Source organism: Carassius gibelio, chromosome B10, assembly GCF_023724105.1.
Source record: "Carassius gibelio isolate Cgi1373 ecotype wild population from Czech Republic chromosome B10, carGib1.2-hapl.c, whole genome shotgun sequence".
NCBI lineage: Eukaryota > Metazoa > Chordata > Actinopteri > Cypriniformes > Cyprinidae > Carassius > Carassius gibelio.
The window spans coordinates 12,262,224-12,286,838 of record NC_068405.1 but is presented as its reverse complement, the minus strand read 5'-3'; the positions used below and the strand labels follow the sequence as shown (position 1 = coordinate 12,286,838).

Here is a 24,615-nt window from a genome sequence, read left to right as displayed (position 1 = left end):
GAAACGTGACTAAATAAAAAGTGTGTCACCAATTATAACGCCTATTACTGGTGAAACTTAAAAGCCAAAGATTTGAAACTCAAAGTATCTAGCTGTACAATACACAGTATAGCAGAAATATCTTATTAAATATCTATCCAAACATAATATACACTGTGTTTGTAATAGTTAACAGGGAAATATTAAATGAATCTAGCATTGCGTCATCTAGACACTGGTCATAATCACACTATATATCACCCAAACGCGATAGTCTAAATGATTAAATAAGAAGTCAGAATAGAAACTTACTTTATGTCATTAACGCACACAATATAACTATATTATGTACATGAATGGCATGAACACTAGCATCTGCACAGCCCCACGTACTGCCTTCGCTTTCTTTCTCGCGCAGTTCTACCCATAACTGAGCGCTGCTCACAGATTATTGCATGCACGCTGGTTGTGTTTAAGCGCATCTGTCGGCGCTGGAGTTGCGCATAAGTGATTGTTCAGTTATCTGCGTGGCCTTTCTTACAACGGTCCAATAGGAACGGGGCACGTCAGATTTACCACTTCAAGCTCCTCTAAAAATGGAATGAGGCAGAATCAGTGATGTTGGCAATGGTTCTCACCCCTACCGGGTTATACCAACCTCATTCAGCACCATATCGAGATGGAGCCAGGCGTGGTAGTTCGGAGCCGGCCGAATCTCTTACCTTAGCACAAGAAAAAGGCAGTTTAAGCTGAATTAGGTGCAATGCTCGACATGAGGGTAACAGAAGAATCCAATAGAAACAGGGCGAGCCCGATAGTTTTAGTTCCAAAAAAGGACAGCACAGTCTGTTTCAATGTGGATTACCGCAAGGTGAATGCTGTGTCGAAATTCGATGCGTATCCAATGCCGCGGGTTGACGAGTTGCTTGATAGGCTAGGCTCAGCTCGCTTTTATTCAACATTGGACTTAACAAAGGGTTATTGGCAGATCCCCTTGTCTCCATTATCTAAAGAAAAGACAGCTTTCACAACGCCATTTGGATTACACCAATTTGTTACCCTTCCATTTGGGTTATTCAGAGCACCGGCCACCTTTCAGCACCTCATGAATAAGGTTATGCGGCCCCATGCTGCATATGCGGCTGCCTACCTAGATGATATCATTTTATTTAGAAATGATTGGCAGCGGCATATGAAGCACCTGAGGGCAGTCCCGAGATCGCTGAGGGGGGCTGGGCTCACGGCCAACCCACAGAAGTGTGCGATTGGGCGTGTGGAAGTAAGGTATCTGGGCTTACACTTGGGGCATGGACAGGTGCGTCCCCAAATTGACAAGACAACCACGATTGCGACCTGCCCATGTCCCAAGACCAAAAACGAGGTAAGGCAGTTCTTGGGACTGGTGCGATTTTAATAGACGGTTTATTCCTAATTATTCAGACCTCGCCAGTCCTTTGACTGATCTTACTAAAAAGGAGTTGCCAGATAAGGTCCAGTGGATGGAGCAGTGTCAGCAGGCCTTTACCCGAGTAAAGGCTGCCCTGTGTGGCGGGCCGTTGTTACACTCTCCTGATTTTTTTCTTCCTTTTCTGTTGCAGACAGACGCATTGGACAGGGGGCTGGGTGCAGTCCTGTCGCAGGAGATAGAGGGGAAGGAACGGCCGGTGCTGTACATTAGCCAGAAGCTCTCGAAGAGAGAGGCTAAGTACAGCACCACAGAAAAAGAGTGCCTCGCCATCGGATGGGCCGTCCTCATCCTATATAATCATATTATATCCTGAGACGGGAATTCACCCTCTGTTCGGACCTTGCTCCGCTGCAGTGGCTCCACCGCATGAAGGATACCAACGCGCGGATCACTCGTTGGTATCTGGCTCTAAAGCCTATTAAGTTCAAGGTGATCCACAGGCTGGGTGTTCAGATGGCTGTGGCCGACTTCCTCTCCAGGATGGCTCCCCGGCCTGAGTCGGGCGGTGGGGGTATGTGGCAGGGGGGGCGTGGTTTTGCGAAGTCTGCAGCAGGAGAGAGAATTAGGAGACGAACGGTAAGTGAGTGGTTTGGGCAGAAATGATCAACACCTGTCTCTTGTTTCAGTAATTGGCATGGAGAGAGTTTAAAACGGCAGTAGAGACAGAATCAGTGGAGAGAGAGATGGACTGCTGACCACCGGAAGGAGTCAACCAGAAGTGTTTCTCGATAGAGTTGGCGAGTGTCAGAATAAAAGTCACCATTGATATTTGTAACGATTACTTTTATTTGTTAAAACTATTGTCAGCAGTCCATCCAACCCCTTGTCCTCTTCCTTTCCTCCTACGAACTCACCACACACTGCTTCTCAATTAAGTCTTTTTACTAGACTTTTCTTGCTCTCTTGATTGTTTTCAGAATATTGCATTTCAGATTTGACAAAGTATCCTGAGTAAATCAGAAAATCAAACAAAGAGGAAAAGGGGGAAAAAGTTGAAGCAAAATCTTCAGGGGTGAGCTAATGCCAAAATAACAAACAAAAAATAAACTAACTTTCCCACAAGAACTAACTTCCCTATGAATCACAAATAAAGAAAACAAAATATATACAATAACATACCCTATCTCCTTAACTATCCAATAAACAGGAGAATAGTATAAGGCCGTTTGGCCTACAGAAAAAAACACTCACCCTCAGAGCTTCTCAAATTCATTTCACTTTGACAGAGGTGATCACAAAGGCACTGAGGTTTCTAAGAGGATGTCACAAACAGTTATCAGTGGCAAACAGTACTCTGTTACCACTACACTGCTATGCTTTAGGCACTATCTTTTAATATAATTTGTCATTGAAGTATATTATGGTACATTTTCAGTTTGATAGAATTCAAAAAGAAGTGGAGAGATTCTATCACTTCCATTCATGTAGACATTCATCAGAAAATTAATATTTGTTCTTGTTTTTTTTTCCTCTCTATTGAGACCTACTAACTTCATTAGACATATCTTCAGGTTTAGCTGCTTTTTTGTGTGTGTGTGCCTGATTAATCATACCGTGCTTTGTTTTCTTTGAAATCAGACAAGTATAAATACGCCCTCTTTTACTTTCGTATCACAGAAACAGGAGGCTAGAAAGAGTAAGCAAACCATTTATTTACTTCTCTATTTTTTATCAGCAGTTAAAACAAATGTATATTTATACCTTGTCTTTCTTTTTAAGATATGATGCAACCTGTTAAAATAGGCAGAGAACAATTGTTTTTAAATTTGTAATGTTTTTTTTATATAAATGCTTGTCTACTACCTTTATTCTATTTGTGTATATTGGTAATCATATATTAGTTACATCAGACAGTAGATCACCTGTCTGTATAAGGAGTATGAAATAAATTATTTTATTTTTGTTAATTTAATTGTTAAAGTATTTTGTTTTTAGAATGTACACAGAGTTGAAGGCTACATTCTTTTCTTTATTTTTTCTTAAAATTAAAATACAAGTTATTTTTATATATTTTTTCCAATTCCATATTCTTTTGCATAAGAAAATCATAAAAATGAAAGGTTTAGTAATTAAATTCTGAATAACTGAGAAGTTGATAATAAGTTACATTTTAAAATGAACTGTAACCATGTCATTTTTTTTTTTTTTATTGTCAGTTTTGTACATACTTTTTGTTATATATCCATGGACATTCATTGTCCTCAGCTGTAAAGAAAAAAAGAAAAGAGGAACCGGTTTAGGCATTATTGGCAACAACATCAGAGTGAAGGTACATAAGTGGTTTTGACCTGAAAGTAAAAGCAAAGTATTCTATAGTCTTTGGTCAATAAATTGGTAAGCTAATGGAATAATGTTGATAACAAAGATTTTTGGATTGAATTTGACATTTTTATTTTTACAGTAGGTAAGATATAGAAGAGACTATGTTTGCTAAGGATGAATTAAGTTTTTTTATTTTTTTTAACTATCACATAAGTATGCAGATAGTTTGTATTTACAAAATAAAATACAAATAATACAAATAAATACAAATAAAATGCAAATAATCCACCTTGACCAAACTCATTAAACACATTATTAATAAAGCATATCATCTACAGACAAGCAGATGAGTCCAGAATAAGAACGCAACGCTTTTAATTAATTACATGTTAAGTGTTTTCCTCTCAGTAAAACATTTAATTTGTCTTAGTGCATTACAACAGTGTTTTTCAAAATACCAAACTCAATAAACATTAATAAATCATACGATGTACAGACAATGTTGATTTATTTATAATGTTTATATAGTTTGGTATTTTTAATAACACCGTTTTAATGTTAAGCAGTTTCCTTATGAGAGAAAAATGCTTATTGTATAATTAAATGTGTTGCATTCTTAATCTGTAATAATCTGCTTGTCTGAACATATGCTTTATTAATAATTGAGTTTGTTCTTTTAAAAGCACTGCTTAATGCATTAAGCCAAGAATGTCAATTTTTACATCACATATCACACTGGAAAGGCATTTATTTTCTATATAAATTAAGGAAATAATGGGAAAATGTAAAAATAAAGTCCCTCATTGATTAAATGGTTAAGATTGGGGTAGCTGAATAGCTTTATTGACTCAATAAGGTGGTACATTTTAATAAAAATGTTATGTATATAATTTACACTCATTACATTATTATTGCATATTAATTTCTGATGTAGGCTCCTACAATACTGAGGTGCAAATATCTGCCACTAAGTAGTAGCTACATAACGTCTCAGGTTACAAATGTAACCATTGTTCCCTGAGTAGGGAACGAGACACTGTGTCCTCTAGGGGTCGCTATGGGGAACACCTCATCGTGACCCGTTTCTGAAGCATATATTGGAAAAAAACACCAACGAGTTGGCCGGTGACAGCCACTGACGTCACTACCGGCGTGACTATAAATAGGCACAATTAGAACACGTCATTCACTTCATCATCTGAAGCTTGTGTCCAAAGCATTGCAGAAAGCTAGAGGATGCAGTTTCTCATTCCCTACTCAGGTAATCATGGTTACATTTGTAACCTGAGACGTTTCCTTTCAAGGGAACTTCGAACTGCATCCTCTAGGGGTCGCTATGGGGAACAGTATACCCATGCTGCTATGCTGAGGGGAGTGCAGGCCAGAATTATGGTGAACACTAAGTACCAACTCTACCATTTCCATGGAATTGCCCCTGGGACATTTAGACGGCTGTCTGTGACAGTACCCCTTACAGCCATAGGCTTAAGCTACATACCGACTTGATTGTTAGGGCTTCATCCCGGGGTAGCAAGAAAGATTAATTTAAAGGGATACGGATAAGAACCTAGCTTTTTATACTAAGTCTTGCCTGTCACAAAGGGGCTACCGCTTGCTTTTGCATGGAGTGGAGCCCAAGATGAACGGGGCTTTACCAACTCAAGAAAGGGCTCAAAGCAACCGCTCAAAGCCCTAACCACTATAGGATTTTAGAAAGAACGCAAAATACTACCATGCAAACTTACCACAATGTGGATTTTATAAAGTGTGCAAAGACGTGCACACTTACCATAACATGGATTTAAATACTGTTCTAATGAGGGGGCTCTCGTGGTACTCTGATAGAGCAGCTCATAGATGGAATGGTGCATCCCAAAACAATATGTTTGAGAGTCATCAACTCGATCTGCTGGAAATAGTGCTGGAGCACTCTGGGTAAAGAACAGAAGACACAATCTACATGAGAGGAAAACTCCAAACTCAGAAAGAGAGTGGCACACTCATAGGCAATGCTTCTTAGTAAACAGGAGTGCTGCTAAACTACCATGAGAACCACCCAAATAGCCCCCCATGTTTGAGAGAAGCGATGCTTGAATTGTATAAATAAATACACCCTGACTGAGTGGAGCCCAAGCAAACCAAGATCTAACCATCTCAAGAAAGGGAACAAAGCTGAGCGCATAACCCTTACCATACAGGATTTCAGAGTGCGCAGAGTCTTGTGTGCATACTTACCACTTGTATGGATTTTAGAAAGTGCGCAAAGTGTTCAGCGTGCATACTCACCACCATGTGGTTTTCATACAGTACACAGAGCTTAACATATGTACTTAAAGATTCCTAAGCATCGCAGAGGTGCCGGACCACACAGGAGAGGCAAGCTCAAATTCATCACACACGCCCCACTCATCACACACCCCCATCACACAGTGTTTTTAAATAATGAAAAACGTTCCTTTCTTTGTCATCCTTCCATATTAGTAAAGCCAGACCACAATGACAACTGTAGTTGTGCAGATGCCTACGAAGAGTGGCTGGAATTCAGGAATATGTGACTGTTACCAGGACTTGAATTCTTGTCAGTAAGCTTTAAGGTCTTATAATAAATATTACAGGACCATTTTTACAGTTCAATAAAAATTGTGCAAATAATATCACATCATGTGCATTTTTGGTCCTCAGGCTGCTATGCGTACTGGTGCTTTCCTTGCTTTACCTGCACCACCACTGGGGATTTTGGGGAAAGCACCTGTCTGCCTCTGCTGGACATACTCGGGCCAGGCATCATGGCAGCAGTCGGGGTTCCAGTATGTGTGCCACCTGTGTCTCTGGGGATGAGGGTTGCAGTTCGCCACAAATATGATATTGAGGTGAGTTTTTCCTTTCCCTCTACAAATGAAAAAGGAAATCAAAGATGGCTTCAAAGCAATCATTTGTTTATATGTGTTGCAACAGGGCAGTATCTGTGAGGACATCATGGTGACTTGCTGTTGCATCTGGTGTTCCTGGTGTCAGATGAGTAGAGAAATTAAAGCACGCAAACAAACGGTCTCTGTACAGACAACACATCCCATGATTCAACCCATTCCAATGGCAACCACCACACAAGTTATCTCTACACAGCAGTCAGCTGGAGTGATCAATGTGGCACCGGTAGCATTTGATCCTGCAGTCCAGATGGCACCAATTACATCTGTCACAACAGTTGTTAAATAGATGGACTGCTACTTGTATCAATAATGATGGCATACATAAATACATAGACACAATATGTAGTGACTATAGTAACCGATGCATAGTGTAATATCTAACCTGATGAAATTATATTCTGTGAATGGCATGGATGCATATAGAAAGTGCCTGTGTCTTTATATTTAGTCTCTGATGATTCTCGATTAAATATTTTTAAGTGACATTGTCTAACTTGATTACTTGTCTAACTAGTAGCAGAAGTGAGTACAACTCCTTTCTGAAAAAAAAAAAAAACTAACTAAAATACTGTTTACAGGAATAAACAGATGTGATGTGCTTCAAAAATGAAATTTTGCAATTCAACATTTGTTAAAGCACAGCTATTTCTGAATATCATGCTGGACAGAAAAAATAAGGGCTGAGAAATGTTTCATAAGAAAACAAAAGAGGAATTATGGTAAATAGGGAAGCTAATCTCTCATCCTTCAGAGACTGTGTGAAGGCTTTTTCTTTTACATAGAATTTTTTTTTGAGGGACTGAAACTAGAAGACTTAACTCAGGTATGGGACCTAGCAAACTTTTTATACATTGATATTTAGCTTGCATAGTTTTAATTTATGAACAATGTATATAAAATAAATATGCATAAGAGAACTCAGTCTTTATACTTTAGTCCATTTTAAATACTGTTTATTGTATTTTATTTAAGGCATTTAAAGAGATTTTCATGCTGATTATTTTTGTTATTTTGAGAGAGGAAAAAAAGAGAGAAATGTGTGGATACATTTCCCTCATTTTCCTTTGGACATCCCTCCTTCTGTCTTTACCCTGTGGTTATAATGGCAGTAAGATCCTGGTTTTCCCTGTTGATGGCAGTCACTGGGTGAACACAGAAGTACTGATTTAAATACACAGGGACACTGGTTATTATATAAATTTTGCATTATTTCAGCAAAGTCCACTATTTCTGGTGTTGAAGCCTGTTTTCACCTCAAAGAAGAACAAGACCTAGACTTGTTTGAGAACACAGTACAAATGATTTTTGAGGCCCGCAGGAAGGGCTCAGTGATGGGCTTGCTGACCCAGATATCATAATTTATTGACATCATAAAGGTGGCTCACACTGCAAACTGTGCCATGGTCACCACCATGCTGGAGAACAGAGATGTGATGACACAAATAAAGACTGCAAACTATGACTTGATGCTCACTGACCCTGCCATGCCAGGTGGGGTGATCCTGGCACATTACCTCCAACTTCCAATGGTCAATAACGTCCGATTGATGAGTTTCGGAGAAGGCCACTTCTCCATCGCACCTTCTCCCATATCCATGGCCTGTTCCCAGCTCAGGTCTGACGGACCAGATGGGTTTATACCCGTAATCTTCTACATTATGGGTTAAAACGTGTTAATTAACAATGTTATGCCTAACAAATGCTCAAAATAAAGCTCTTGTCAGAGTCCAACACAGCAGGTTCCATTTTAACACGCATTTATACGCCAGATCACCAGCAGATGGCGCAATGGATATGTTCAAATATTGCTTGGAATCATTCTTCAATCCAAAATCAGATTATAGCCTATTTCCTTTTACATCACCCTGATGCTTTTTATAAACCATACATCATAATGCCATGGTTTCATTAAAGCAAAAATGATCTAAAAGTTAGATGATCACAAACCTGCCCAAAATGCTGCGCGGCACAGCACAGCACTTTCTCTTCACCAGCCAGAAGAGGACATCCTTTTCTCCAGATATGAGACAGGAGATGGCTGGAAGCACATGCAGGGACAGAATGATAAAAAGAAGACAGGCAAGGATGAGAGAGGTCTAACTGATTGAGGGGACATTAGCCAGGGCTGTATTCGCTAATGTATGCTTCTAATGACTCGTTATCTCATTATCAATCTTATTCTCTCTCATCTTTTCTTTTCCTCACTCTCTCCCCTTCCTCTATCTCTCTATCTCCTCCCAATCGACCAGCAATGATGGGAATAGCAATTAGGACGCTAGGCTGCCAAATGGCTATTTTAATTAGCCTTTCTTAGCAAAAGAGAGAGAGAGAGAGAGGTGGGACGAGAGATCGAGTGAAAGAGAGAGAAAGAGACTAATGTTCTTCATAAGTGCTACAGATTAGAAGGTCATTAGGCTTTTGCTTGAATTAATGATTAGGAATTCCTGCAGGTCATAGAAACTTATTACACAAGCCTACTTAACATTAATAGAACCATCCTATTTGTGTTAAACACAAAGAAATTAAAACTAAAAACCAATTACAAAGAGATGACATTGTCTTTTTCGCCCTCCCCCTGGTCACCCATAACGGAGAAGCGGTGTAAAACTCTCTGGACATACTTTAGTCGCACGAGGACAAAATGATCGCGGTTCGGTCGCTCATATAGTTTCATTTTACTCCATGGTCATGGTTTTTCCCCTCAGCTTTCAATATCTTCTGCTTTTTTTCCACTATGTGTCCCGTCATCCACAGTAAACCGCGTTGTTACTCCACAGCTTCCCGCTCATTGTGGTACGTAATTTTCTTCAAACGCACAATTCCACATTCTTGTGTGTTATTTGTTCATTTGTGGCTTGTTTGGGACACGGGCTGGTCTGGCAAAAATCTCTTCAGAGGCACTTTCCATCCCTAAAGAGATAGACTACTCATTCCAACCCTCTCTTAGACTTATCCCCCTGACGCATAAAAACGGCAAAAACAAGCACACGCAAGGCCTCGTGCATAACGCAAGCACAGAACAAAAACATGTAGCCTACATCACATAGCAAAAATAATATACTAACAGTATACAGTATAAAATCATGTTTAAAAATTGTCTCCTGAAGCCATACCCGAGATTTAAGTCACTGATAATCTTCCCCTCCAGTGAGCTGTTAACGATGCAATGAATCAATGAGTCAGTGAGTTGAACTTGAACCGAATGAATTCGATTCATTAACAGATCATTCAGTCAGTGTTTGTGAAAGGAATCTGAAATGATTAAATGAAAAGATCAGACGACTTAAAGGACAAATGGTTCTAAACACTACCAGTACAAAGTCATGGGATTGCACACTTACAATACTTTTATTACTATACTCAAGAACTAAAAACTCTAACAATATATGGATCATTAATTCAGCATATCTGTCACTAGCCTGCTTAGTTTAAAAGAAGAGAGAAGTATCCTCAACGGAACAGAGCAGGCCACAAATACCCTCTTAAAAATAAAGGTTCTTTATTGGGAACCTTTCCATTGCACAAAAGTTTCTTTATCGTAGTCCTTCAGTGTATGAGCGTTTGCTTACAATTTGTACGTTAAAAGAAGAATATCAAGTGTCTGTTGAGAGTGTGTTGACAGTCTGAGTAGTTGGGTGTTGATATATGAGCTGCAAAAAAATCAATAAAGTGGCACTGAATAAATTTTTTGACAGTTACAGATTAAAAAAAAAAAGACAAAAGGGTGGGAATAAAAAACCCTACACTCTGACACAAAGAACCATTTCATCATGCAAGGGTTCTTCAGCATAATATGGTTATAAACAGAACTAGTAAACAAACTCTAAAAAGCATATTTTTAGAATAATTTATTCATTTATGAATTAAAAAAATATATCTAATGAACTCTTAAGATGGAAATCATTTATATTTGTAAATAATTACATAAATTGTGGTTTGTTTTTCACGCAAAGGTATATGAATTAAAAAGACTTACATATAGCATGTTGAGTATACAAATGGGATACTTTTATGATATTTTTGGTACTTTTTGTATCCTTCTTGAATGCTCCAGTCCTGAATTGTATTTGCATGAAAAAAAAAGAGATTTCCTTCCATCCACGCATTTAGGCCTTCACAATTAATATATGTACTGTATACAACCTTAACAATAACCATAACGTGCAAACCCTCATATTTTAACATAAACATCACAACAATTCCTGTGGCTGTACATTGTGCTTGTATTTGTATAGTGTCCCTCACTTTTCTTTCTTTCGCTCTGTCTCTTCCCTTCTCTTCTTTATCATGACATGCCCTGAGGTTATGATTGTTATGATTTATATCGGACTGTTTTGAGATCTCTCTCTTTCTCTGCCCTCTGTCTTCATCTCTCTTTAGCTTTCTCATTCCTCCTCTCTCCTTTCTAATCAGTTCTCCTTGCATCCCCCCAGGTCGATTTGGGGAGTAATAATGAAAGAGATTTAACCCTTTAATGTTCAACCGCTTTGACCCCGAACACCTTCCCTCCATCGTGCTTCTCACATACACACCCTTATCACACATATAAATAAATACACACACATTTGACTGTGGCTCACAGCACTGATGACAGAAAATTTAGAAAATTGTTGGCTTCACGAATCTACGCTTGTGTGTTTTTCTCCCACACATGTCCCCAGAATACAGTCTTGATTTTCACCTGTTTTTCATCCTTTGCTGTCTGTTTTTTTTTTCATCCGTCTGCGATTCCGTCTACCGGCCCATCTGTCTGTCAGATTCTCGTTCTGTGCATTTAAACCCCTGATGACGTCATTCATAAACAGGATATCTTCCCACCTAATTATGCGCTGTTAATTACAAATTTGGACTAATGTGCTTAATTAGACGAACAGCATTTGCTCTCAGATCCAGGACATCTTTTTTTGATTTGGAAAATTATCTCTTTAACAAACAATATGACTTAATTGCAGACATTTGCATAAACAAATGAGCTAATTAATTACAACCAAGCACTTCCTGATGAGTCGAAGGACAATGAGACTCCAAATGTTTTCCTCGGGGATACGGACGGAAGAAGGGAGAGAGGGAGGGAGCGAGAGAGAGAGAGTTTAAATGAAAGTTTATGAGCTTGTGAGCATGCTAATATGACTCTCTGAGCATGAGGAATTATGTATGTGTGAGAATTTGCTATAAATGTCCAGATAAATAAGTTTAAGTAGCTTACTTATCGGCTGTGGTGGTTCGGCTCTGGCAATATATCTCCGGATGGTATCGGTGTAACACTTAAAATCCCTTATTCCCTCTCTACATTCATCTCTCTCGTTTTCCCCTATTTCTTTTTCTGGAGGGTTTGTAGATAGAAGGGCCTCTCCCCTCCTTTTCTGTGTTGGAATTTAATATGCAACTTTTTATTGGAAAACAATCGTGCGTGCCTGCGTGAATCCTGACCGCAATATATCTGTTAGTGGAACTAATCCGATCAGGCCAGAGAGGGCTATTTATCACTGCAAATCCAGGGCATTTCAGCCCACATTTTATTATTTTAATATATTTCTCAGCTATTAAATCACCAAAATGATGAATTAGAACTGTCTGCCACGCTTTCAGCTGCATGACAGAAAATGATGCACTACCCAATTTGAGTGGTCATTTGGACTTTTTAAAGACAAAAAATGATACAGGAAAAAGTCCAATATTTTTGTGTTGTTACGTCTCTGCCGCCCCATCCCTCCGTCTCCCCCCTCTCGCTGGCTGTTTTTAATAAAACACTCTAAGTGAGCTTTATTGCTGTGTTAGAGAGGGCAGGATCACAACTATCTTTAATATACAGCCAATTACCAAACACACACAAACATACGCACTCACACACATACTTATGTGCACACAAAGACAGGTACAACGACACACAACTTTGTCTCTTAATCACAGCGGGCAAACATTAACAAATATTCAATCTGTTTACACCCACACTTCAAACGGTTGAAGATGAAAATTTATGGTAGCTTGCCAGTTACCTGGGAGAGGTGAAAATATGAATGGAAACACATATTTTAACTTTCTTTAGATCTCATACAAGAACATTTACACTTATTCAGCTCTTCATTTACAATTTATCTTCCTTTCCTTTCCTTTTTTTTTTCTTTTTTTTTGTTGTTTTTCTCTCAAATAATGGGTTTATGCTAAATATACCAACATGCACCTCATATGTCTGGACAAAAAATAAAAAAGTAATCTTAAAATATTGCAGTGTATATTAAAGTCGTTTTATATAATCTTAAAGTATTTAAGTGTATTTTTACTGATATTGATTTATCATATACTAAGAATTCTCTGCTGCCCACCAAGCCTGCATTTATTTGATCCAAAATACAGCAAAAGCAGTAATGATGTGACATGTTTTTATTATTTAAAACTGCTTTCTATTGGAATTTTAAAAATATAATTTAGTGATGTAGGCCTACTAAATGTTGTTATCCAAAAGACACTTAAAGGTGCCATAGAATGCATTGATACAATATTTTAAGTATGTATGTATGAGTATGTGTATGTGTATGAGTATTAAGTATGTGAGTATGTGAGTATATGTGAAGTTTGATCTCAAAATACCCCACAGATCATTTTTTATAGCTTGTTGAAATTGCCACTTTTAGGGTATGAGGCAAAATACGCAGTTTTTGTTTTCGTCTCCTTTAAATAAAAAAGGGCTGATGCTCCCTCCTCCCTGATGATGACCATGTTACTGACCTCACATTGCTTTCAAATGCACTTATTAACTACCACATTCCTATTTACAATCATTCTGGTAGCACGTGAAAGCAGCATTAGTGAAAACAGGCAGAAACAATGGTAGCTTTAGCAACATTAGCCTTACAGAGAGCCAAGAAACTCTTTTGGAAAACAAAATATGACACACGAGTCTGGATGTTTGCGATAGAAGCGTTGGCATTGATCCCTCCTTCAGAAGTAGTCTTTGCACAGCTATGGCGCTGAACTGATCCTCGTTTGTGAGGCAGTCGGCCATAAAATTTGGGCAGAAATGTATAGGACTTTTCTGTTTTTTTCCAGGACATTTCCTTGGAAAATGAAACGAAACCACCATGTCCTCAGCGGTCTGTGGAGACTCCTATGTTCGTTTGTGTATACCAACACATGACACTTTTAATGTTTCTTTGGTGCTGATATTGTACCTACAGCAGCTACAGCAAGAAAACAGTAATGGCGGACCGCTGCTTCTCACTCAGGGCTGTGTAAATGCTAATAGGGCAGAGAGCATCACAAATGGACGGGACTTTCCCCGAGTATGATGTCATAGTAATGAGAAATCTGGAACTGCTCATGTGGAGAGACTGTTTATAATATATTGGCATTATAAAACAATGAGTGGGTGGATTTCTTTACCATTATAGGCTGGTTTTTTGTACACACTGCGGCCACAGAAATGTGTTCAAACACCTTATATAAGTGATTTTTGCATTCTATGGCATCTTTAAGATTCTGTCAGGCCCAGGCCCAGCTCCTGAATCAAATCACTGTGGCTGCTTCTTAAATTAGTGAGAGTGGTCTAACCTTGAATGTGGCATGAAACAGAAGTAGCGATTGTCTTTTTTTAATCTATGTGACGTCTATATGGGTGAAAAGCATTTGAAATGAGAGGCGGGACTTGATTTCATCTTTCGGGAAATGATTGGATCATTGGGCGTTGCTAACAAAATGAAAGCAGATCTGAATGCCAGTTTGCAGTTAGTTGTGGGGGGATTTCTCTCCACTGGATTCACCACCAACACCCTAGCATAAAGAAATGTTCATGTGTGCGCGTGAGAGAGAGAGAGACTGTCTGAATGACTGAGCGCATCCTCCATCAGGTTACATTTAGTCATTTTGCAGACACTTTTATCCAAAGTGACTTACAAATGAGTAAGTTAAAAATTAAGTCACATTCATAAAAATTATTATTATTATTTTCATTTGTATTTTTGCGATGTCTTAAGAGTATTTTTGTGGTAATATCCTAATATCCTTTAAATTTTTAAAGGTACTGTACTCCCCCATTGTTTGTGTCAGCACTGGTCAATGCATTGATTTCTATAAAGTGACGCATCAGCTTCAGCTTTTCCCCCTGTCATTTATCCCAGCGTTTACACCTCATTTCACTAGCTCTGCCCTTGTGCCACAGCTCGTGACCAGAAGAGAAGATGAGTCGCTTTGAGGGGGAGGGGAGGTTAACGTTTTTGATCAAATATTATGAGGGCACTAGCCTGACTACGTCAGACTTCCTACTTCCGCTCAATTTCATTTCGCTTCTGTACTCAGTCTGATACAGCGTCAGAGCTTTCTGTTTGCCACCGGTCTGGAAACAGCCGGGCCAATCAACGAACAGAGGGCGGGCTGAGAGCCGTGACGTAGATGCTAAGCGCCGAGTTTTACATTGTAGGTTAGAGAAATCGAAAACCGAATCGACCGCAGAAATGGGAAACGAGACACGGGATGCAATTCACTCTGTTATGGAGAACATTCAACTCTTTTTCAAACAGCAAAAGTCGTTTACAGCCATGTTCACTCCGGTATTTCTCTCGCATCATCATGTGTTTACAACAGGTTTGTACTACAAAGTATGTTGTAGACTTTACATTAAGGCCCTAAAGAATAATATCAACTTGTGGAAAATGGGCATTCAATGACCCCTTTAAACGCCTGTGATTGGCTGTTTGGGTTCAAGAAATCAACAGATATATCTGTGATTGGCTACATTGCTCAACTCTGCAAAAACACACTGAAATAGAAAACGATCTCCAAAGCGCAAATGCATTAGATAGTTTTCCAAATCAGCAATGAAATGCTATTATTACAGCTTTAAATGAGGGTGTTACTGATTTTGATTGAGCGCCACCTTAGAACTGGGCCTTGTCAGGCCTCAACAAATTGCACCCCAAAAATGATCCTGTAAAACTTTCATACCCAGTGAATATTTTGTAAAGTGAATCAAACACGAACTGTATGCTCTGTTTTGACTTCAGGGTGTACATATACCGTGCTTCACTACTGAGACCCATCACATCAGCACATTGCAGCTTCAAGCACTTAATCTGCCAAGTACACAATAATTACTAATTACCTATTAACTAATTACTCTGCATCCAGCATCTGAAGGCAATCAAAATTACATTAAGCATGTTGTATCTCCTGTCCACTCCCTGCCCCCACCCCTCCCTTTGAATGCGGTAGTAACCTGCCGCTCCAATAGAGGGCGTCAGTGCCGCAGGTGGGTGGTGGGGTACACACTGCTCTGGGACAGCTGCCTTAAGCCTTCAGACCCCATGAGTCCTCACACTAATCAGCTCAGAGCAGCCAGAATCAATTAGCACCAGGAGGGGGGGTGGGCAGACGAGGGGAGACCCACAGAGGACGACTGGCCCCACACCTGGCCTGTCTCTCTCTCTCTCATCTGACGCACTTCTCTTTTCCATTCAGTCATCCATCCATCCATGCGGATCCTCTTCTAACAGAATTGTTTATTTCGCCTATCTTCCTGACCCTCTTTCTCTCTTGCTCTACCTTTTAAAGATGTGTGTTAATAACTTTTAAATAGTCTGGCAGCATAGGGCCGCAGGGCTGGTTACTCACCTTATTGCTCTCCTCTTCTCTCTCGTGCGTTCATAAAGTGGCTCTATCTCTCCCTCCTGTTCTCATTCACCTGTACACTCCTTCCCCCTGCCCACATCCATGTCCATTTCCCGCTCTCTCCATGCAACAATAATAGAGAAAAGATGAAAAAAATTGTTTTGAAAAGCATTATGGGACTCCAGAATCTCCCCTCTCTATTTCAGCTAATCTATTCCTCAGAGCTGCTCAGAGAGTGTAAATGATATTTTAGCGTGTTCATAAAATACCCTGATATATTCACAGCACCGCACGTATTCCACTTTATGGTTCGCGCTATCATCGTCTCTAACTCAAATAGAAACATTACATTGAAACAAATTATTGCGCTGGAATAACACACATACAAGGCGGCAATAGAAATTTATTTTCCTCTCGCGCAAACTCTATACATCAAGCGAGGTACAGTATGATACAGTGTGTATTATAAAAGCACATGTATCATCTACAAGACTCCTGCACTCTTGTTTGAACACACGCGCGCGCGCAAGCAAAGTGCAGTCGGCCCGAAAAGTGCTTTACAAACACCAATATAATGATAAATCAATAAGGTCAGCTCTTCAGAGTCGACAGAGACGCTGACCAGCAGGTGTCAGTCTGCGTTCCAGCTACCGACCGCATGGAGCAGATGGACGGAGAGGGCAACTTTTCAACTCCGAACGGCGCGGACCGCGCAACCTCCCCTCGAACAACGAAACGGGGAAAGTTTAAGGGGTTGAGGGAAGGAGAAAGGGATGAATCGAGGAGAGGGAGTTGAAGATAGCCTTCTCCTACTCTCACACTAATTGCGTTTTCCCTGAGCAGAATTGAGTTCCAGAGAAAGAGAGAAAGGCCAGAGGCTTTTCATAATTGTATCGACAGGAAAATGAATATGATGAATGGCGTTCATTCAGCGCGGCCAGGATTTATTGTCTTGTCCTCCGGGCGTTAATCGCTCTGAAAAGTGGGGAGGAGGGAGAGAGAGAGACAGGAGGAGAAGGAGATGGAGAGGGAGCGAGAGAATAACTAAATTCCAAACCCCTGTCCTGACATTCCTCTCCCAAACTTATGTCAACTTGCAGAACCCCTTCATTACGAACTGTTCTGGCCACATGGAGACCCGCCCACAAGCTTTGATTGACACCTGAGGCTCTTCGTTCACCTGTGGGACATTTTGAATAGCCTGCATAGAGGGGAACCATTCTGAATTTAATTAGCGTTTTTTCTTTCTTTCTTTCTTTCTTTTTTTTAAATCGCAATAATTCTGAATGAAAGATAAATTATGGATCTCAGACAAAAAGACCACAGAATCCAAAAAAAAAAAAACACTCTATGCAATTTCTCCGCACCTCACTGTTTCTCTCGCTCTACCCAGTTTTTTTTTCTTTCTCACATTCGGTTCACACATGCGCGTACACACACACACACACCCCAACACACACATTCATACACGTCCCAGATAAATCTGGTTGTGGATGCTGTGAATCCAGATGAATGCTCAGCTCATAAAGTGTGTGTTTGAAAGCCATCCATCATGGAGATGTCAGAAAGAAAGAGCAGAAAGAACCTCTCTGAGTGTATGTGTTTGTGTGTGTCCAATGCTTTGGCTCATGAGTGCTATGGTTTGCAAAAGCATTTAGTGGACAATGCTAAAATGAAATACAAAGTGTACATCTTTAATTTTGTTGAAACATGTTGAAGCTATTAAGGTAGTAACAAGGAAATAATCACAGTTTTTCTTTTATTTCCTGCATGTAATACTCTGGAGTTCACCATAAACGTTAACATACATACATGGTATAATAATCAAACCTGTATGCCTTTATTTTAAAAAGCATTTGCTTGTTGTCTAAGTCCTATATCTATGGTCTTTGTTGTTTTCCATAAATTGAAAGCTGTTTTTGACCCATTGACTCATAGACAGTAAAGCAAAAACCGTTCCTCAAAACATCTTCTTTGGTGTTCCACAGAACAAAAGAAAGTCATATCCTTTTGGAATGAGATAATGGTGAGTAAATTAATTTTCACTTCTGGAAGAACTATTGTACTCAGAACATGCTAGTAAATTTCCCAGATAATTTCAAAGACATGGCAAGTAAAATAAATTAAATGGAAAAAGTAAAGACTGAAATAGTAATTCCTTAGAATAGCATACATACTCCAATAAGATTTAATTTACAACTTCAAAACTTCAGTATTTTTTTAAAGCACACAAACTGACAGACAACAATACCTTCAGGGCATTTATTAGTGTATATAATGTTAATGCATTTTTAAACATTTGCATTAACAATTTGTAACAGTTAAAATTCACAAACATACAAAATTAACAATACAAATAATTATATATTAACATTAATAAATACTGCAAAACATGCTGGTCATTACTACAAACCCATGATGGGCTACCTAATGCTAATGCTCGCTTACTGAACCTCACTGTAAAATGTTGCCATTGTTTTCCAATGTCCATAACTAGCACCACTATCCCTTAAATCCCGCAAAAGCCTCATGTTGGATGTCAGCACACACATACTCCAGACAGCAAACAACATTAATAGAAAATCCTATAAAAACCCTCAAACCAGTCGAAGAGTCCATAAACTGCGCTACAAGTTTATGTCACCCACTAATGTAACTTAAATCTGACAGTTAACTCTGTAAACAGACGAAAACAGCTTGGAGGGGAAAACAACTATTGCTACTAAAAGAAAATAGGACTAAAACTAAACCTTCAGAAAGTGACAAAACATGAAATGAACGGACTGGAAGTGAGCGGAGATGGATGAGACATAGGAGGAGACAGCGATGCCTCGGGCTATGCTGAGAGACGGTGTGTGTGTATGTATAAATGTGTGTAGGGCAGGTGGGACAGCAGGGAGACTGGTGGCTCAACAGCTTGCTCCACCCTGAGGGCCCAGCGTGCTGAGAGGAGCAGGGGCTGTAGCCGAGGCCTCTGCCAACGAGAGGGGCAGTAAGACTGGTGGCAGCTGGTCCGCGCTCCCTCCCCTCCCGCCGGCAGGCAGCAGGCAGGGTGAGAAGGTCAAAAGGCAGTCGTTAGGAAGACAAAGAGAGGCACAGCGACACACTGAATAATCGCCTTTTATTGAGTGCCTCTGACACGATTCACGGTGAGGCTGACACTGACGCCACACACGCACAAAACACACACACACTTGCAGGAGCATGTGCACACAGATATAGGCACGCATGGAGAGGGAAAAAAAACACAACGTAGATGTAGTAAGGTTACAGTTAAGCAATATAAACAACCTGGAGGTGATTAAGGAGTAATAATTACCATCAAGTGTCCCAACAAAAGTTATTCTCCAGGCCAAAGAAGTCAGACTTTCTCAAAAGTTCCTGCAGCTGCCCCCCTTAAACATGTACCCCTTCCTCGTCTCCTCTGTCTCATCTGCCATTAAAGCGAAACAGAGCCACGCACTCAACCATCAGAGCAGCGGTTCTGCGCTCCACATGCCACAGATCTGCCATCCCCTCCAGCACACACAGTGTCAGTCTGCCTTCCATGTTTGACCGTCACATCTACCTGTTTTGATGAAGACTTTACCTGCAAACCTGTTAGCAATGGATTGTGAATGGGGTCTGATTTGGTTATGTTTCATATAACATCCTGTAATCCTCCAAAGACTGCCATTAATGTTTATTTTATTGATCTGGATGAGAATAGCATGTCATTTAATTGCAAAAAAACAAATGTAAATATTGACATTTTATTAAATCATTACAATACATTACAAAAACAATGTTATATAATAATTATGATAATTGTAAAAATATATAAATTCCATTTCAATATTAAAATGATACTTAATTAAACATTTAATATTATTAAATATCTTAATCATATTAAATCATATCATATTGTTATTAAATGCAATGATAAATAAAAAATTAGTAACTAATATATATATACAATTTTTTTTTAAATGTCTATTATTAAATGTCTTATATTTGTTGTTCATACAAGACAGTGGAGTCTGATGTTGTTTTGGACCCCTACTAACTTTCTTTTTATTTTATTGATCTAGAATATTGTGTAATTTAAATCTAAAATAAATGCAAAAACAGATATTTGTATTAAAATTATATCTAAATATTAAATAAAATGTTAATATTAAATTGCAAAATAATTATATATTATATTGGTAATAACTATAAAATCAACAACAACAATATTTTGAAACAAATCCAACAAATGTTATCCTTTAGGATAAACAACTTATACATAAGCATAAAATCCTATTATATTGTTATAAAATGTTAGTACATTTAATTTGATTCATGTGTAATAATAATAATAACATATTTTGCTATTTAATATAAAACAAAACTTGTTCTGTGGATTATTCTGGATTAGATGGGGGAACCTGAAGGCAGTTCTGTTTTGTGTTACTGATAAAGCTCATCAAGACAGACAGAATGTGGAAATAGTAAATGGCCATGGTGAAGCATTTAAAAGACCACAATCTTTGCATCACATCAAACAGGGTCCAGTCAAACACACATCCAGAGGAGCACTTCCGATTGCGGCTCATTTCTCCACAGCGTGGTGTGTTAAACTCTCTCCATCTCTTCACTCAATGGAGCGTGGCTCATCTGAACACTGAGCAATAATGAGGCACAGAGATGCACTTGTGTGTCTGTGTGAACCAAAGCGAGTGAGTGAGAGAGCTCTGAAAAAAGGAGGGGGAGAGAGAGGCTATCCATTTCCTCCCTGGGGCAACTCCTCTTTGGCTCTTTGTTGCTGAAATGCTCCCAGTGAGCAGGTTACACTAAAGCCTGCTCTATTGTCTTAAACAGCTGTGCGTTGCACGCTCTCTCTCTCTCTCTCTTGCTCTTTCTCTTGCTCATCTTTTTTTCAAGTTCCTCAATCAGGGGCAGTTTCTGAGATCTCTAAAAGCAAAAGCCTGTGGCAGTGCTCCCCCTTACGCAAACACACACACAGAGATCTGCTTCTGTATACAGTGTCCCATGGTAGGGGGTCTTTCCTGATTCAGCTGCTTTCTGATACTCTATATCGAGAATGTAGATAAATAGATTCATATTACCATACATTGCAGATTACTAATAAAAACAACAAGAAAAACGACAACAATAAGAAGCCTAGAAAGATGTAGAATAATAATTATAGCTGATTGTATGCTGAATTAGAATAATATGAAAAAGATGTTCTGTTCACTGGCATCTAAAAACAAATGTCTGACTGTATTAATCTGTCTTGTATATTTCAACATACAGGCTTCTTAAATTATTCAGAAAAAGATCTGTGTAGTACAGTACAGTGGTCTTTTGTAAACTGATCTCAGTGTGGCAGACTGCTCATTTTGGAGGCTTATTTAATCATGTTGTGAAACTGTAGATCTATCAGTTGGATATTTGTGGGGACAAATACTGTAAATGTGTGTGAGAAATATGTATTCTGATAATACTGAAAAACTCTGATTTGAATCAATTAGGGGAGACAGGAAAGGGAAGTGTTAGTACCAAAGTTACTTGTAATGAGTGTGTGTGTGTGCTATATGTCTCAAATGTTTTATAATATTCCATATTGATCTTTGGCAAATTAAAATGGTTTAGAAAGCTGCACTGTATGCCTAAACTATATGAATTAATGTCAGGTATAAACAGTGCTGTTGTTACAAACTAACACTGGTGGAAATATTGTATTAAATGTAGAAATTTACAATTTTGTGAATTGTCCTATAATTTGTTGTGGTAATCAGATTTACTTGTTAATAACATCATAACCCATCACTTTCATTTCTAGAGGTTTAATTCAAATGGTAAACAAATATAAAAAGGTTTTTCATTCGGAGCAGCACATACAATTGGAAACAATCATTGAAATGCATAAACAAATAATGTGTTTGCTGGTCACAAATAGATCATCTTGATCAGTAGGTTTTCTATAGCCTATCCTCAACACAAGTTTACGTCTTTAAATGTCATAGAAATATAGTGAGCAGGGTTAAAAAAATAACAATGATAAAATAAAAACCTTTCTGTGTTTGTGTGTGTGTGTGTGTGTGTGTATGTTTCTTTTCCGGACACATATTACCTGCACCAAATAGGCCAGTACAAAAATCCATTATGACTAAAATACGTTTTACTTTCTTACCATATTTTTTTTAATCATTATTTTTACGCAGAAATATACACGATCTACTCTCAGTTCAAGACGGTTATGCACATGTATAGTGAATTCACTGCCCTATAGGAAAGAAAGAAAGAAAGAAAGAAAGAAAGAAAGAAAGAAAGAAAGAAAGAAAGAAAGAAAGAAAGAAAGAAAGAAAGAAAGAAAGAGGCGCAGATGACGCACCATGTAAACTAAATTAAAAGGAGTTCTATTACAGCCCAAGAATAATAAGCAAGAACAACAAGAAGAAGAAAAAAACAAAAAAACAAAGAAAGCCATAAAGGACATTAGGCGCTGAGCTTTATATAACATTTGAGTGAATATTTCATGGGCAGAGAGATAGAGAGAGACTCTAAACTTTCATTAAGCAGGGTATTTCGCTGGGAGGGAATTTCAGCGCCTTTCACTTTTTCTTGGCTTTTATTGCAATAATACAGCTAGGGCCTATCTCTCTGGCTCCCAGCCCCTCCTCATTCAACCCATTTCCTTCTTTCAACCCGTCTCTCTCACTCTATGCTTTTTAAAATATAGTAATAAAAACATACTAGATCCTTTTTAAATGCACTATTACTTATCATGGTCTTTTCATATCGTAGCATCACAGGTGTTTTAAAGCCGCTATAAAAGTGCGTCATTTATTATTCAAAAGCAGCGTCGTCTTTTTGCATATTATCTGAGCGCTTTTATACTGCGGGCTGCCAGACTCCCATTTAAAATGTTCGGCAGAATTGATAACGGCAGACACGCGCAATAAAAACAGCGCCGGGGGCAGGGTGGCACGCGCGCACGCTCATATGCAGATCCCGGTAATTACTCCAACAATTCGCCAACCATTCCTTTATTTGCTCTTTGAGCGAGGGATTTCACGCTTTTAATTCAGTTTTCATCAAACTATTGATTCCCGGCTGCTAAATTGTTTGCAAGGGTCAAAGATAAGAAGTGGGTCCGAGTCCTCCTCCAGCACTCTGCCAGGTGAGACCGTCTGTGTCCCTCACAGAATCGGGATGTTTATGAGTGCATTTAATACCCACCTCCCCCAAAACAGAAAATATTAAATTATGGTTTCATTCAGAGCAGAACTTTTCATTGATGTAGGCCTACATTTTTTTTTTTTTCACCATTAAAGCGCTTTCGGAGCAACTTTTGAAACAAATATAAGCCAACTATTGTTATTGCAAAATTAGCTAATATAAGAAAACGAAAAGTAAAATATCGAAGCCTATACTTCTTAAGACAGTCTATATTTTTAGGCTTTATTTTTTACATGCATGAATAGCGATTTATTTTATTACTGAATTAAGTTAACTTGAACACTGCGATGCATCCCATCTATCTATCTATCTATCTATCTATCTATCTATCTATCTATCTATCTATCTATCTATCTATCTATCTATCTATCTATCTATCTATCTATCTATCTATCTATCTATCTATCTATCTATCTAATGAGAGGAAAGCATGTTGCATGATAAAAGCTAACAGGCTCAGAACGAAACAGTGACCATGGGTCAACGACGGGAATGACGTAGGCTAAGCGTCTTCAGCCACTGGACGAGGGCCGAGCTCCCGGGGGACCGAGGCTTTTTAGCGTCAGCACTAATGGTCTATTAAAATATCAACTACTTCAAAGTAAACGGATTTGCTCCACACCAGCTCCCTCCCCCTTAAGCTAATCAAACGCGGCGGCCAGGCCAAAAGAGCATAATCATTTTTACGTGGCAGATTACAAGGAACCACTTAGATCCGCTGTCAGAAGATCGGGTGTCTCAACACTCTCGATTAAATAAGCGCAAGGGAGTGCAGCTCTCCAAGCGCCAACAGTGCAGGCTCCTTCAGGCGCACAGCTGTGAAGCTGACGGTTTCAGGATGCAACAACTAAAGAGCATCTAAGTCATTGAAATTATGCTGGGCCTATAAAAGACTCAATCGTGTAACATTTTAGAAAATATTTAACAGAAACAAAATGATTTACGTTGGTTTAAGAACACTTTAAAAAATTAGATGATGACTGCATTCTAACAGAATAAGTAACTTGTGAGTTTTGCTTATCCATGTCCAGTGTTTAATGTTACCATTTTCGTCGAATGATAGCCTACTCTATATCGGACAAAAATACACCGCCCCTAAATCGACCTTCCAGTCTATTTTCCGTTTATTTTTAATAATATAGACTTGTTTAATATTCATAACATTAA

The 24,615-nt window shown here is 38.8% G+C and overlaps 1 protein-coding gene across 1 annotated transcript; it reads left to right on the top strand.

The window, feature by feature from the left end:
* Positions 1-5,707: 5,707 nt before the first annotated feature.
* LOC127966849 (placenta-specific gene 8 protein-like) lies at positions 5,708-7,089 on the top strand. Its single transcript, XM_052568159.1, has 3 exons — positions 5,708-6,287; positions 6,392-6,579; positions 6,665-7,089. Exons 1-3 carry the CDS (start codon positions 6,206-6,208, stop codon positions 6,923-6,925), a joined length of 531 nt encoding a protein of 176 aa, XP_052424119.1. The 5' UTR covers positions 5,708-6,205; the 3' UTR covers positions 6,926-7,089.
* The last annotated feature ends 17,526 nt before the right edge of the window (positions 7,090-24,615 follow it).

Excerpts from the sequence above, each read along its gene's own strand:
- LOC127966849 (XM_052568159.1), top strand. The coding sequence starts at position 6,206 with ATGACAACTGTAGTTGTGCAGATGCCTACGAAGAGTGGCTGGAATTCA. Across the intron at positions 6,288-6,391 it reads TTACCAGGACTTGAATTCTT|GCTGCTATGCGTACTGGTGC; the intron begins GTCAGTAAGCTT and ends TTTGGTCCTCAG. Across the intron at positions 6,580-6,664 it reads GCCACAAATATGATATTGAG|GGCAGTATCTGTGAGGACAT; the intron begins GTGAGTTTTTCC and ends GTGTTGCAACAG.